Raw genomic sequence first — 16,062 nt, forward strand, 5'->3', positions numbered from 1 at the left:
TGCCTCCCATTCTGTGTCTTCCTCTCTCTCTGACCCTCTGCTGCTTGCACTCTTATCTCTGTCTCTCAAAAGTAAATAAATGCTAAAAAATTTCAAAAAGAATAAAGAGAAGTATTTTAAAAGACTACAAACAAGATCAAAGATCCTAACAAAATAGTTAATATAGAAAGACGGTTAAAACAGACTGAAATTTTAAAAAGCAAGCAAAAATCTTAAGCACGATTTTGAATGTTTACTTGCCGACACGCTGAGTGGATCAAAAGATCTCCGTTCCTCGAGCAGTGACTTTCTAGATGCCCTGAGCTGTTGTGAGCCGCCGCCACCCCCCCCCAATCTCGGGGAAGAAACAGGTGACACGGTGACTGAGCTGTGCCCACTGGTGGTAAGAGGCGGCCTTGGGCTTGGGCGTGGTCACAGTTTACTACAAGGTGTGGGAGCAAAGGCACTTCAGGGTTCTTACAAGGAAACAACCGCTACCACCTTGTCACACCACCCGCGGACTCGGGTCTGCTTTAGAGCTTCCAGCCCCCCCCTCCCCACTTTACAAGGTGATGACTCACTGCTCTATTACATGAACACACATCCTTGTAGACGAGCTCAGAATGTTTTCCCAAACAAACACAAGGCCAGTGAAGTTCTCACCTAACTTGGCCGAAACAGGAACTCGGTTCTTAAGAGGTACCAGGCGATCCTTACACATTTTCTCCAGGGGTAAGTCACACTTTATGTGGCGCCGGAAGTTCTCCCTCAGGATAGATCGAATGACCTTGACGATGCTGGTTTTGCTTTCGCTGTCACTGGGGAGGAGAGGAGAGGAAACAGCGGTACCGTCCAGCGTCATGCTTTGAGCCCCCATGCCCTGGTCCTTCCGTGTCCCATCACTGATCTCAGGACAGACAGACGGCACGTCACCCAGCCGGTCTGTGCCTTGGTCTCCTCACTTACAAAAAAACAGTGTGAAGTGATGGCTCTTGAAGTGGCTTTGAGCACAAAGATCTGGATATATATTTAATCAGCGTATTGGATTACGGGCACAGTTGCCATGGGCGGGGAGGGGGGCTGGGTGTGAACCCCAAGTCTTCACAGCTCAGGAGGGTGCTAAAATTACACTCCCTTCTCTGAGAGACCCTAATTCTGCCTTATGCCCGCGGCCTTTAATCTCTGGGGGTAGTAATACCTGCAGCACAGCTGAAAGATGGTTTCCGGCCGTCCTTCCACTTCTGACTTCGTATGGATCAGTTCCCACAAGGAATTATTTTCCGGCCCTGTGCGAGAGGAACGAGGGTCTGCACCTTTGCCAAAGATGCGAAGTTTAAGAAAACTCCAGTCCGGTGTTCCCTGCCCTGAGTCTCATTTTCTTCTGAGGCTCGTTCTATGTTGGACTTTCACAACTAGTTTTCAAAAGCTAAATAACGTACGTTTTAGTTATTTCTTACGTTTCCTGGTTGTTTTCCATCAATCGTAACACGCTTTCTCCCTAGCCCTGGATTCCATCTCTCTAGGAAGCAGATTAATGGAACCTGTTTTTCAACCCCATTCCATTCACTGTATTCCTTGGAAGGAACAGTCAGATATGCTCAGGTACCTGCGGTGAAAGAGGCCAGCCTGGGGTCGGTGGTTCTAGGAAACGCGAGCAGTTCACACGACAAGTAAAGGGACCCGGAGCACCGCCGTGTGCGCCGGCCTGCCGATCCCCACTCCCCCCAGAGGCATCGTCACCAGAACACGGTTAGTCTCCCGGGATCTCTGAACATTCTCTAAGGCTGAGGATATTTTTTCCCCCTAATATCACATATAATACTGCTTAATCCTAAGAACTTTTCTGAATTAACAAAAACTCGTAAATTTGTAGACCTTTCTTTAACAAATTTGAGGGTATCGAGGATATCAGGCAGAAAACAATGTTGAAAACCACTGAGGGTGAAAATAAGGAAACAATGAAGAGAGATACTTGGCAAAGAAAAGCCGTCCATTGGCATCTACTTTCTCCAAAAGTCCGTTAAAAAGAAAACTTCAAAACAACCTCTCTTGTCCTCATTTTCCTTGCCTATAACACAAAACCCAAAAATTATCCCCAAAGTTCTTTCCTGGTTTTCCTGGCCGCCCCCCGCACGGACGCTTACCTGCTGTGTTCCCCAGGCGGACCTGAAGCGCTGATATGGGGATCAGCCAGCGGAACTTAAATGGATCCAAGTCGCCAGAGCCATGCGCAGGCCGGGAATTGGAGGGCTGGAATATGAAAGCCCCCCGAGAAAAGTGTGAAAACACGCTCTCGCCCAGAGAGGAGGTGTGTGTGAGGGGGGTGTGCGTGGGATGGCAGCTTTGAGTTCTCCCTGTGGGCAGGGTGAGTGTTCAGGGTGCTGACTGAGCCCAATCAGGTCAGGTCCCCGTTCTCAGCTCACAGGGTGCGCGGCGAGAGGGGAGAGTGGGGTTAAGGGGACAGAGACCTCGAGACCACAAGCAAGAATGACCACCAGCCTCCTGTGTCCCCATCAGCTCTGAGCAGTAATGACTGACGGCTTCTTAGCTTCAGCTAAGCTGCTTGGTTGGTGGGTTGGTTCTGAGCCAAGGTAAAAGTGATTTGAAAATAACCAAAGTTACATGGTCTCTCGTGTCCGGGGCAGATATGGGCCATTTCAGGGATATGAAAGCTGACGTTCTATGTAAGCCCCAGCACAGGTTATCTGTCTGTGTCTTCTTTTAAGACAGGTATCATTTGTGGGGAGAACAAGAAATACCCTGAGTATCTGAGTGGGTCAGTCACCCCAGGAATGAGTCACACTCTACGTCAAGCGAGGCTGTGGCCCTGAGCAGGCCTCTCAGCACAACTAGGAAGACGGAGCCATGGGAAGTTGGCTGTAATTAATCAAAAGTACTTCTCATCTTACCAGTTTCTTCTTCAGTTTGCAGTGTTCTTTATAAACCAGGATGACGGCTCTCTTAAAGACTAAAGAAAAGAAAAAGAAAAGTCTTTCATTATTTTATACAAATTTTGTCCCAAGGCAAAGTCCTAAGTAAGACTGAATGTTTTTTTTAAGAAATTTGGATATTTATGGGAAATACCCGAATTTTAAAAAAATGTAATGTTTATTATTGAGAGAGGGCACGAGTGGGGGAGGGGCAGAGAAAGGGAGGAGACCATCTGAAGCAAGCTCCGGGCTCAGCTGTCTGCCCAGAGCCCGATGCGGGGTCGGACTCACAAACAGTAAGATCATGATGTGAGCCGAAGTCGGACGCAACTGACCGGGACCACCCACGTCACATGCCCCAAGGCTGAATGTTCTAAGAGAACAACGCTCTTCAAACTTCTGAAGCTCTAAGACGCTATGCTAGCACAGGAGTGAATAAATGGCATTTCCCTCTGATCGTATTTGAATTATGAAAATATACCCGCTTATCTAAAAGCAATTATCTGGGGGCACCTGGGTGGCTCAGCAGGTTGAGTGTCCGACTCATCATTTTGTGCTGTCAGCACAGAGCCTGCTTGGGATTCTCATTCTCTCTCTCTCTCCCCCGCCTCCCCTCGCTCACATGGGTGCTCTCTCAAACAAACATTCAAAAAATAAGTAAGAGTGATTATCTGAAATCAATCTTGGCAATTTTTAAAAAATTCTTATTTTATTGAACTCTGAGGACATGGTGTTGATGTCAGTGAGAAAACAGGGTCTATACTGGGTCTCAGAATTACGACATTTTGAAATGAGGCAAACAATTACGGTAATAGGTTTCAAAATAGCCTCGAGAGATCTGTTCCTGTAACACTTGGCCAGAACCACTAAGCCAAGCAGAAGGGAGAACAAGATGACGAGTATGCGCGGTGACAGCATGTTGCATCGTGGGAGGCTGGCTCTGTGAAGTCAGAAGCCATTAGGACAATGACTCTGGCTTCCAGAAAGCAGGGTTGGCCAGACTGCCGGCTTTAGGAAGTCCTGCACTACCCCCAGCCTGGCTAAGTTTACACTCTTCCGGATGCCATACTAACCAAACACTGTGAGCTCAAGGTCCTTTCTGGCTTTTCCTAGAGACAGAAATGGATTCAACCAGGAAACTGCAGAGTGCATCAGAAGCTCCCCCATGGAAAGTTCTGTGACCTGTTTCACAAAAAGCGGGAGATAAAGAAGACATGGAGATCACGGGGCGGGCTGCTCCTGGTGGACAGTGAATCACATCTATGCGTAGCCATGTATCTAGTGACAGCTAACATGCAAGCACCTTCAGTTTGACTACAATGGCCCCTGTAGACACAGGGCCTTTAAATAGTATCAGCTTTTAAAATATGAGCGAAGCATCAAACTGTCTGAAACATAACCTAACCGGGAAGACATCGGGGTTCAGCGCACACATCATACGCGGGTGACACACGCCTCGTGACCTACTTCACGGCGTCAACTCCACGACAGTTCAAGGCTCAGCGACAGTGACTTTGCGAATATTTATTTACCTCCGGCTCCAGTACCCTAACCAGCCCTAATCCACAGACTGCTCGGGCCTGCAGATAGAGACGCAGCAACACTGACACGGATGAAAAACTAAACTCCAATTGTTTTCTGTCCTTGCCTTTTCCTAGTGAAACTATGTTCCTTGTTATACGTAGACTTTGAGAGCTCAGGGTGAGTAATCAGTCAGAAAAGAAAAATCTAGATGTCACACTCCGTTCAAACTAGTTCTGTAAATAAGGAGGTGGCTGCCGATGTCAGATAGGAAGAAAGGAGGTGAAAAGGCCCTAGGCTGTCTCCACAGGCTGGCTCCCACCCCTGCACTCACCCTCCCCGTGCCAGCTTGCACTCTCCATCGCTGTGCCAGCCTCTGGGCTTAGTCTTGCCTCCTGCCCCATGAAAACGGAGGAGAAAGCGGGGACAGAAACTAAGGGAGATTTCTTATTTTCTGTTGTACAGTGTTATGGTGACATAAGGTTACACCTCAAACCAGTGTAATGAATTTTATGTTGACATTACTACTTAAATGGTGTGGTTTACTGTAAGCATATAGATCCACAAAACTTTAGGCGTTTTCTCCTCCCAAGAGCCCAAACGGGGCGGCCTAGTCCAGAAGGCGCCTGCGGATGCAGTGAGCAAACGCGTTACGCTTCTCTGGGAATCTGCAAGTCCCACTAACCTCTTTCTCTGTTCCACTCTGTTCTGCCACGAGCTGGTCAAACACGGTCCCGTAATCCTCATAGACCTTCTGCATCTCATTGATGTGGCTTGCTACTTTTTCCATTGCCTTTAGAGCCTCTGAAAAATATGAAATATTTTTTTATTATTAATTTTAAGGCCTACCAGCAGCAGTACTAAGTTCAAGATCCCAGCCAGGATTCAAGACTGTTCTTACTAACAGAAGTGTTGCTCAGGTAGCGCTCACGCAGCCCACTGTCATCCAGTCATCGTAAGGAAGAACCGTAGACTGATCTCCACCTCCATTTCTCTTTGGAATGAGGCAGAACGCAAGTAGAAAGTATGGCTAATAACAGCCAACACTGACTGAGCACTTTCTACCTGGCAGGTGCTCTGATGGGCGGTTTATGTGAATCATCTCCTTTAATCCCCACTCGATGGAACTGTAGGAACTGCAATCAACCCCATTTCACAGACAAGAAAACTAATGTGCAGAGGCTTTAAGTATTTGGCCAGACTTCTCAAGAGAGAAATAAGGAGTGGGGCCAGAATTGAAACCCAAGACTGACTGGCCACGGATACCTACCCTCACATCTTCCCTCCCCTTCTGGGCTGATGGAATGGTGAGTGCACCACACTAATTTTTTAGTAGGAATGTACTAACGCCTCCGTAAACATCTACTTACCAGAGCACACCATCTGCATTATTTATGCACAGTGTTTATTTATAACTTTCTATAGGGCATGTAAGGGACAAAACGGTTTTGCCAAAGTCAAAAAGCAAAATTCCAGGTTACCTATTTGTTGTATTTTATTCAGTTTCAGTATTTTAATTCAGTTTGGAAGGAAGTGTGGAAGGGAATTCTTAACATAGCCATTTAAACATCACTTTAATGGACCTTCTCACACATTATTTGAAAACGAATCATTAGATCATTTACTTGTAGAATTTAATTTCCATGTAAAAGAAGTTGTTTGTCTTTGTGACTTATACAAAAGTATGCTTGCCAGAGAAAGAGACCCAGTTTAATTTACACTCTTCTCGGTGTTTATTATTTGGTAATACTAATGCTTATGAACAAATCTGACTCTCAGCCTAGGTATTTTATTACAGGCAGCTTAACTGGACCACGTAGTTTTCACTTGCAGAGAACAAATCACTGTTTCTCTCTCATGCAAACACAGCATCTCTCTGAGGGATAATCTGCACACATCAAACTGCAGGTCTTGTGGATTTGACAAACCGCATCAGTAATTGCCAAGGTTACAAAAGAAGACACATGAGCATCACGTGGGAAGCGTAAACTGTCCCTGGGAGCCAGGCTCGGCCGGGCTCTGCTCTCCAGTCCCCACAAGGTGGAGCCCCACCCAACACATCGATCAGTAGCACCGGCAGCTCAGGACACCAAAGTGCACAAGGTGGCAGGAAAACAGACCCCACTTTCGGCTCCGGCAGCCCTGTTTTGCAGGAGACCCAAAGTCACGTCCTTCAACTCACTGAGTTCAAATACCTTCTTTGAAAAGTGAAAATGGAACCATCCGTCCAGAGGGGCTTGGGGCCACTGCAGTGACCTGATTTTCCCAAGTATCTGCCCATCTGAAGGGGTGGCCACAGCGCTGGCTATTTCCGCGTGCTACGGTTATATCGAAGACTCATGGTCGAACCGTGGGATGTCTGATATATGAAACGAAGCCGGGAAGAGGAGACTCGTGGGCTGAGCGGGTGACGGCCGTCACATTAACAAGTGCCGCCTGTTTCCTTACCTGTCAGGTGGTAGTGCTCCTCGCTCTCGTGGTCCGTCAGCGACACGAGCTCCCGGAGCAGCAGAGGGTACTTGAGCACTCTCTGAACCGGCTTGATGAGGTAGGACTCGAGGGTGGAGGAATGCTGTTTGGTGGGATTACGAGCGTCCAGAAAAGCCTTGAAGGCCTTATCAGTTTTAGCTACAAGCAGGTGGAAAAAAGAGCCGTAGAAGAGCACAGCAGGATGGATTAAACCCTACTTCGTTTCGTCTCTAGTGGAGTTCCAGATCGTCCACTTCTACAGTCCTCCCAATGCTGTTCTTTACCCAAACCCAAATGCCTGAGTGGGTCCAGCCCCAGCCATCAGTACGGATCTGGCATCACAGCTCTGTGGCCAATCCCATGAGCAAGGGGAGCTTACGTCCACCAAAGAGGAACACCAAGTTGAATGTCTGACTTTAGAGGCACAGTCACATGCAAACGCGTAAGAGATTGTTCTAAGTGCCTAATAAGTGAGTTTCAACCAATTCATAAAGCCACAGAACAGTATCATGCAAGCGCTACACCCTAGTCTATGAAAGAATTCTATAGCAAAATAAACTAGTTCTCCTCCACCATCCTTGCACAGATCATTACTTATTCTGTACACTTAGAGGCTATCTTTTTAAGTTTACTTATTTATTTTGAGAGAGAGCGCGAGAGAGCACATGTTGGAGGGGGGCTGGGGGGAGATGGGGAGAGAGAGAGAATCCCAAACAGGCTCGACGCCGTCAGTGCAGAGCCTGATGTGGGGCTCGAACTCATGAACCGTGAGATCATGACCTGAGCCAAAATCAAGAGTCGGATGCTCAGCTGACTGAGCCACCGGGTTACCCTCTCTTTTTTTCTTTTAAGATAAGTTTATTAGCACTGCTGCCTTCACCTCCACAGCTCTGAGCAATCCAAACCTTCCACCACATGGGACACTCACACCTCTGTAAGCAGTGACTACTACCTGTGTTCCGTGTCTGACGTTACGAAGGGCATCCATAGGGACCCAACTCTATTTAGTTTCAAAAGTGCCAATGGACGGACAAGTGGCTGCTCTGGATTCTACCTGCTGACCCTGGTTGACCAGCTGTTTGGAATTCCACCAGTTTGAATGAAATTACACCCTGATTTGGGGTTCTGTTACAAAGGCAAAATCTGTAACTACTAGGAGACGCGGGACCATTTTGAATGGGACTACCGGACAGAGTGGGTGGTGAGACGATCCTTCAGAAGTGAGCAAAGCCTTGGTGCTGCGTTAATGTCACTGTGTCTGTCACGAAGAAGGTGTTCCTGGGAGGAAAAGCCGATGGAGTTAGGTCTGTGTTCAAACAAGTAGAGGAGACGGATTTAGGCTGGAGCTTGTTAATCCTGGCGCTTCAGGACTCCATTTCTGAAACTTGAGCCTGTTCTACGATGCCGTAAAGATCCAGATGTAACCCAACGGCAGAGCTGCGCCCGTGGCACCGGCTACACGCTCTGTGCACTGAACACACATCCACGTGCCTTCCACGATACTGCAGAGAGTCCATTCCCTGGTCTTTAGCAAGAAACACTGATGGCAACCGTGAGATCCTTTTGGACAATGCCGTTTGGAAGCCTATGACGACAGAGAAGGGGGCTCAGAACTGAGCTGGGCTGCTGCTGCCCTGCTGACGCAAATACAGAAGAGTTCTGTCCCAGAAGAGTGCCCTGACTCACTGGCTTCTGGAGTGGGAGCAAATCATAATGGGAATGAACCGCGGGAGGCCGCCTGTAGTTGAAAGAAGGCATTCAAGTTCAGGGGGACGTCATTTTGATCCTAGGAGTTTAAGACACGAGAACAGCGGAGGCTTTAGCAGGTCCGGGTCTTACTCCCCAGCTCACATAGGAGAACACAGGTAGCCTGGTGGCCTCGTCTGGAGGCCATTCTGATGAACATCAACAGGATCACACGGTTTCACACGCTGCCTCCCTGGTCAGAGCCTCACATACACCCCCGTCTTTGCCTGACGCTCTCCGTGCCAACCGACTCGCTGCTGCGCATGGCCTCAAGTCCTATGCCAGCGTCACTGACTTTTGCTCCTCTGAACCTTGCCACCAGAGATGAATGAGAATTCCAGAGAATGGGATAGAGACACGTCTTCGGAGAGAGACCGATGTGAGAACTGTCATCGCCTCCGCCAAGAGATGTGTGGGGAACTAGAGAAGCCTCAGTAACACAGTCGCCGCAGGGGGACCAGTGTTCCCGGTCTGGGAGTCACCGGACCAGATGGAACATCAGGTTGACATGACACAGCAGCTGTGTCACAACACCCCTGACAACACGCGTGCCCCTGAAGGAGGTCGTGGCTGTCATCCAGTCTCCGAATGTGCTTCCCGGGCTGGGCTGACAGGCTGGCCCGTGACGAAAGGTATCCCAGGTGGATTAGGACACGGGCCATGTGCCTAACACCGACCCACCGCCAGGCAGCAACCCGCCCCGGCACCTCCCTCAGCTCCGCGGAGCGCTGTCCGCTGCCGGCTCGGAAGGGGAGAGTGGGCACGTCAGCCACACAGGTCTACTTAGACCAAATTAAAAAAAAAAAAAAAAGTCTTCAGTTAAAGTCACCAGAATAAAATAAGGTGATGAAAATGTAGAGAGAGGCTCCTGGGTGGCTCGGCTGGTTAAGCGTCCAACTCTTGATTTCAGCTCAGGTCATGATCTCATGGTTTGCGAGACTGGGCCCCTCAAATCAAGCTCTGTGCTGACAGCAGGGAGCCTACTTGGCGTTCTTTTTCTCTCTCTCTGCCCCTCCCTGGCCTGCTTTCTCTCTCTCAAAATAAATCAACATTAAAAAAATTTTTCTTTAAGTGGAAAGATGAAATATTTCCACGAGAGGGTGGGGGCTGTTAAATGTTAGTTTTTTCCTGGTTCTACCGAAAAGGCTTTAAGTTTCGTTAACACATTTCTTGTGAGTTTGGTGGTGGTGTTTGCAGTGGTTCCTCAGCATGGGAAGGTTAACAAGAGAGAAAGAAAACAGCACATGGTGTTTTCTGTCCCCATCCAGGGGCTCATGGTTCTGGGATTTTAGGTCAAGTTATTTGGCAAAAACGAATCCAGAGGTAACTGAACAGTGAGGTGACACAAGGGAGGGAAGCCCCTCTGCTTTCAGGACATGGTTCACTGTTACCAATAAGCTGGAATAGGCCGAAAAATTTCCCCTTACCATCTGTCAATTTCAAGGCCAAGAATGGAGCATGATCCATCAAAACTGCACCTTTCCCTACTTATTACATGCAAATTTACTCTGTTAAATAAAAAAAAAACACAGATATAAGGGCATGAGCAACTTACCTCGCTCTAGAACCTTCTGCACTTTAATATGATTAGCACAGAATCCGCTGTACAGTTTAAAATGGTCCGCGTAATAAAGGAAAGAGCCTCCAAGGGAAAACAGTAATTTCTGGAAGGGGAGGGAAAAGTCACATCGGTCATGGCTTAGTCAGTGTCCGCGGGCTCTGGCGTGCCATCGGACTGACTCTTCAGTGTGTCCATGGCGTCTCAGACACCAGAGCACTAATGCCTCAGAGAATTCGCCAAATGCAATAAGCCCAGGACCAGGACTGTGCCATTTTCACGGCAGACGGAGAACAGTCTGGTATTTCCCTCACAGATCTTGAGTTTGATGGAAAGCTTTCTGGCAGCAGAGCCTACGGACACTACAGGCAAAGGGCAGGAAAGAAAGTTCTACAAAAATACACCTGACAAAATGGGATACAAATGACCTCAGAGGATAATTAATGAAGCCAACTGTGCGTCACTCGAACAAATGCTTCTGTCTGTGGGCCGCCCTACCCCTTTCCACCGTCTTCCTCCTTTCCCTCCCTGATGCTTGCACTGGAGATGGGCCTCCACAGAAGAGAAGGCTCTCTCAGTGCCACTGACCCGTGTCCCAGGGTCACAGGACGGTGACGATGAAGGATTAGACTCAGGGCCGGTGCTCCCGCCTCACAAGCAACTCCCTCCGTATCCCTCAGCGGACTTGTGCCGAGAGCCTGGACACGGCCCACTGGCAGGCAGACCACAGAAGTCGTCTGTCCCATCAGACCCAGACCTCATTACCAGGAGCACGAGTAAAACTGCAGCCTTTCACCCCCCGCCCCGGGAGCAACATGCAATGGAAGCACTGAGCTGACCCCGTCAGTAGTCGAGGGGCACTTCCTGTTTCAAGGGCGAATTCTGTGCTCTGCCCACCTATTTCTGCTTTAAGCTTAAGTCAAAAATACTTACTCTAAACTGCGAGGGCGTCTCCAGGGTGTTGAAGTCAGATGCTGCTGAAACCCCATCCTCCAGAGTCTCCAGAAACACCTTCTGAAATTCCAGCATCTCTGGCAAGCTCCCAAACAGTGACTCCATCTGCATGAAGGCCAGGGTCGCACAGAGGGCGTCAGCAATGGAGATGGAGAGGGCCGCCCCCCCAATACCCAGATGAACAGGCAAACCCCAAGTCGTTCACTGAGCAGGGGACAGAAGTCAGCCCCTGAACGAAGGCAGCGCACTCACTCTGGGACACAGTCTGCACACAGAGTTTTACGGCTCTGGCTCTGGGAGTGGTCAAATAACTTTCTAAATGGATGTAATGTTTTCGGGATTCAAACTGGTAAAAAAAATGGAAGCCCATAGAAAAGAACTAATGACGGAGATTTAACATGAACGAGTCATGAATTAAAGAGTGACTTTTGGCCACAGCTTCTAATAAAAGGGCGCGACTGTCCTGCATTTGTAAGCACTTGCCACTGTGCCTCATGGGGCAGAGGCCACACGAATGGCCCTGGAGGAGGCCACGTTGGTCCCTGTGATGATCCTCAAGTCCTGTGTATTCTCTGGGGATCAGAAAATATAACCTCCGGGGAGACCCAGTAAAGGGCAAACAGGACTAGCCTGTGCGTCAGTGGACGGGGGAGGCGGGGGGAAGGGGGCCCATTACCTCATCTTGGGTGAGAAAGGTCTCATTCTGAAGTGGCTCCAAATATAATTCAAAGAGGCAGCTCAGATCCTGAGAGATGGAAGAAAAGAATCTTTATCATCACGTCTCCAAACTAGCCAAGTGTTTCCAGTACCCCCTGACCACAGCTCCAGACTCCCACTGGCAAGGATGGAATTCGTGTCTCGTTGAAATTCATGACCCTAAAAGTGGTTAAGTCAGGGGCGCCTGGTGGCTCGGTCGGCTAAGCCTCTGACATGGGCTCAGGTCATGATCTCATGGGTCGAGCCTCGCGTCGGGCTCTGTGCTGACAGCTCAGAGCCTGGAGGCTGCTTCGGATTCTGTGTGTGTGTGTCTCTCTCTGCCCCTCCCCCACTCATGTTCTGTCTCTCAAAAATAAACATTAAATAAGCAAGTAAGTAAATAAATAAATACATAGATACAAGTGGTTGCTATCATCATTTCTGCCCTAGCTCACAGGGGCTAATCCCATAGTCCCATCAGCAGCTGGGTCACCTATGCTGCTCAGACAGCCTGGGGGCAGAGCCAGGCTCTGTGGACGGGTGCGGGGAGGGGGAGGGGTATCATCTCCCCGCAGAGAAGGCGAGCTCTGGTGAGGCACTTCTATCGGGCGTGGCCATCCCTGCAGGCTCACCAGCTTCCTCCTCTGCCCCTGGGGAGCATGGTGACAGCCCCACCTCGGAGCAGAGAGGGACATGGGAAGATCTGGGAAGCTCTTAGACTTTGGGGGTGATGCGTTAGAAGAATTTCAAACTCCCATATTCAAATGCAAGAAAAAATTTCCAAAGATGAGTGGAAATAGTCCAGGCCTTATTTGAGCCTCCAGGACACCGGGCTCCAGTAGTCCAGAACAGTAGGAGTTGACAGCATTTATAAAATGCTTTAAATAAATGGTTTATTTCTAATAATTTGAACCCAAGACCAGGATATATTTTTGTAATAGGAAAGATTTTTTTTCTTGTTTCATTTATTCTTTAGAATTCTGGGTATGAAAATATTAGAGGTAATTGACTACAAAGTCCATTACTTTGCTCTCTCATTTTACAATGGGGAAACCTAGACCCGGAGAGCTTGCTGTAAGAGCCTGAAGCCCCCAGAACCTTATGGCCTAGGGCCTGGGAGCGAGCAGCCAGGCCTGGGATGTCTTTTACTGCTTCGCAAAGAACAGCTCCCTGGCCTCCCCTCCCTCGCCATCCTCTGAGCCACTGCTTCCGAGCGGGGAGACATGGGGAGTTACTGCAGCGAATCTCAGGGAGCACACAGATGCCGAAAACTCCACGTTGCATGCAAGGGTCAAGGTTAGACGAACAAGTAAAATCCCGTGTTAAATGTCAGCCACGAAGAGAAACCACAAAATAAAAACGGTGTGTGTGCACGAGTCACGATAGGCACCAGGTGCTGGTTATGTTGTGAGAGACGGTGAGGGGCCGCCCTCTTCCCTCGCGCGGCCAGTGCCGCTCGGCGGGACTTACACGCCGCGAGCAGGCAGGCGCGGAGCCGCGGGGCCGGACAGCTGCAGCCCTAAGGGAACAGAGTGCGGGTTTCTTGCAGAGACAACGCCTTTTCTGTCCCGCCCGCCCACGACATCCACCTCAACACCCTACCAGCGTGTCAGTGAAACCCGCCTCCTGCTGCATGGCCTGACAGTAAAATGGAACATCAGCGACCACGGTCTAAAGGGACTTGAAGGAACTCTGTCCTTGAATCTGGGTGGAAAGCTCACGGCCGCCCTCAGGAGGTAGCCTCTGAAGCCCCAAACCACAGCACACAGAGCTGCGTGGGAGAGGCCATCGTGGCCCCAGGAAGATCCAGAAATCTAGTCCCAGCTCCCCAGTGTTCATGTCCTGTCCCCATATAGATGCAGGGCAGGATCTAAGGGGATAGGAAACCAAACTGTCAACTTTATAGCTTTCCTTTCTCCCCTAAGGGACCAAAGAGGAGGAGCTCTGGGTAGTTTTCCTGGGCTACCTGCGAATAAGGCCTTCAGTAAAGCCCAGATACAATGACAGTGACACTAATGAGTGGGGAAGCTCAGGCCTGTGTCGCAGAGAAGGAAGGTGACAGCTGTGTCTGTGCGTGTGCACGTGTGCAGGAACCCGGGCACACCTGTCTGAGACCCTGGAGGATGGTGCTGGAGGGGCCGCCCCAGGCCGGGCTGCCACACCGAAGCAAAGCCAGGGGTCTCTCGGCCCGCTGCCCGTGCCAGGCTGCTTCCGGAACGGGCGGACCACGTGAGCGGACGGCAGTGCGGAGCTTCAGCAAATACTTAGAGCAAAGGAACTCTGCCTTCACTTCCCAGGCTCCAGCCTTCTTCATAAAACAAGCCTCAAACCACAGGGGCGCCTGGGTGGCTCGGTCAGTTATGCGCCCGACTCTGGATTTCGGCTCAGGTCGTATCTCACAGTGTATGAGTTCAAGCCCTGCATCAGGCTTCATGCTCACAGTGTGGAGCCTGCTTGGGATTATCTCTCTCTCTCTCAAAATAAATACACTTAGTAAAAATGCTTCTTGAGGGGCGCCTGGGTGGCTCAGTCGGTTGGGCGTCCGACTTCAGCCCAAGTCATGATCTCACAGTTCATGGGTTCGAGCCCCACATCGGGCTCTGTGCTGACAGCTAAGAGCCTGGAGCCTGCTTCAGAATCTGTGTCTTGCTCTCTCTCTGCTCCTTCCCTGCTCATGGTGTGTCTCTCAGAAATAAAATAAAAACATTAAAAAAATAAAAAATAAAAATGCTTCTCAAACAATTAACTGGTGGCTTCAGAGATAATGAATTCTTCAGGTGAAGATTCTCAGCAACCGCCCATCGGCGCCGGCCTGCGAGCAGCCACGTGAAGGCCAGCTGCTCCGTCGTGGGCCTCTGTCCGGCACAGGGACCTCCTCCAGGCAGGTTTGGGGGCCACGGCAATGGTCTCCTGTGAGCAAGTTGTTCCCAGGTCCCCCGCCCCTAAAGTGATCTCCAGCCTCTTCTAACTCAACCAGTACAGACTCCCTTCCCACAGACCGCAGATGACAAGCCAGAACATCTGTTTCCATAGTGAGAGCTACCTTGGTAACAAAAGGAGCCGAGGATCTAATCCTTCCAAGTCCTCTGGGCTCATGCACCCTCCCCCCTGCTGGGCAGCAATTCCCCACTTCACAGAGCAGGCAGCTACAGTGCCGGGGCAGATGTGACCCGGGGACCCCTGCCGACTACAGCAGGCGACAGAGCAGGAAAGAACGTGCGGGACCGTCCGTTACCTTCACGTAGGACTTCTCTGTGTCCATCAGCTCCTGGATGACTTTCCGGAGGCGATCGGCGTCAGAGAGATGGCGAGCCAGCGGCCTGGGCGGTGGGTCTCGAGTGCCCCGCGGCCCCTCCATGCCGTTGGTCTGCGGGGTGTGGAAGCTCCTGCACAGTGCGGCGAGCTGTTCGGCGCTCTGGGGGAGGAAAGACGTGCAAGATCACGTACGAGGCGCAGCTCCATGTCCGCTGCCCAGCAAGGACGCCAGCGCTGTCTCCCGCCCCACACCCTCTCGGGCAACAACCTAGCGCCACCGGGTTCACTGCTCTCAGAGCGCTGTGGCCATCACTTAGACAACGGGAGTAAGGACGGAAGCTCAGCGTTTCCACAGGATGCGTTTCTGTTGTCTAACAGCGGTCCGACACACGGCTCTTTCTTGCGTACGGAACCAGGAAACACGGCCCGGGCTTAACCCTCAGCAACAAAGTCGAGGTTGCTCTAAACCAAGCCGATGGCGTCCCGGGAGCCCCCCGTACCCGGCAGCCCCGGCGGCCTTGGCGTTACAGCGTGCGGGGCAGCTTGGCCCCCGGGGCTCGCAGCTCTGCCCTTGAACCCACTCCAGCCCTGCGGGCTCACGCCAGCCGGACGGGAGCGAGCGGGTGAGCGCTGCCGCACCTGCCAACCTGGCGGGAGACCCGGCAAACCCCAGTGGGTGCCAGAGACAAGGGATGGGCGGTCTCCGTGGGAAGCTGTGTGAGAGCCGGGGGGGGGGGGGCACACACTGAGGGACAGGAGGAGCGGGAACGTCTGGGGGCCCACAGCCTGTGGTGCCGGTTCCCACTCGGACCCCAGCACAGCGGCGAGGCAAGGTGCTCGAGGAGAGGCCCCTGGAGAGTCCTGCCTGACGCTGGTCGCCTCCTCCCATGTGTCTCCACGATGCCCGGAGCATCACCCGATGCCACGCAGTGTCCTTTTACTCTCCTTCTGCCC

General features: G+C 50.8%; 1 protein-coding gene across 7 annotated transcripts in view; it reads right to left on the reverse strand.

The window, feature by feature from the left end:
• Positions 1 to 16,062, reverse strand: part of TIAM2 (TIAM Rac1 associated GEF 2) — a 231,503-nt gene that overhangs the window by 2,131 nt on the left and 213,310 nt on the right. For 6 of the 7 annotated variants that reach the window (XM_039234099.1, XM_039234098.1, XM_039234101.1 and 3 more), the window contains 11 exons: positions 15,089 to 15,268; positions 11,834 to 11,902; positions 11,137 to 11,262; positions 10,201 to 10,309; positions 6,879 to 7,058; positions 5,116 to 5,234; positions 3,983 to 4,091; positions 2,889 to 2,947; positions 2,124 to 2,229; positions 1,178 to 1,265; positions 643 to 797 (listed from right to left, as the gene is read on the reverse strand). In XM_039234099.1, coding sequence (XP_039090030.1) covers positions 643 to 797; positions 1,178 to 1,265; positions 2,124 to 2,229; positions 2,889 to 2,947; positions 3,983 to 4,091; positions 5,116 to 5,234; positions 6,879 to 7,058; positions 10,201 to 10,309; positions 11,137 to 11,262; positions 11,834 to 11,902; positions 15,089 to 15,268 — 1,300 coding nt within the window. The remainder of the gene's footprint in view (positions 1 to 642; positions 798 to 1,177; positions 1,266 to 2,123; positions 2,230 to 2,888; positions 2,948 to 3,982; positions 4,092 to 5,115; positions 5,235 to 6,878; positions 7,059 to 10,200; positions 10,310 to 11,136; positions 11,263 to 11,833; positions 11,903 to 15,088; positions 15,269 to 16,062) is intronic. The other variant, XM_039234102.1, reaches the window with a different exon arrangement.

Source organism: Hyaena hyaena, unplaced genomic scaffold (assembly GCF_003009895.1).
Source record: "Hyaena hyaena isolate Hyena2069 unplaced genomic scaffold, ASM300989v1 scaffold_81, whole genome shotgun sequence".
Classification (NCBI taxonomy): domain Eukaryota; kingdom Metazoa; phylum Chordata; class Mammalia; order Carnivora; family Hyaenidae; genus Hyaena; species Hyaena hyaena.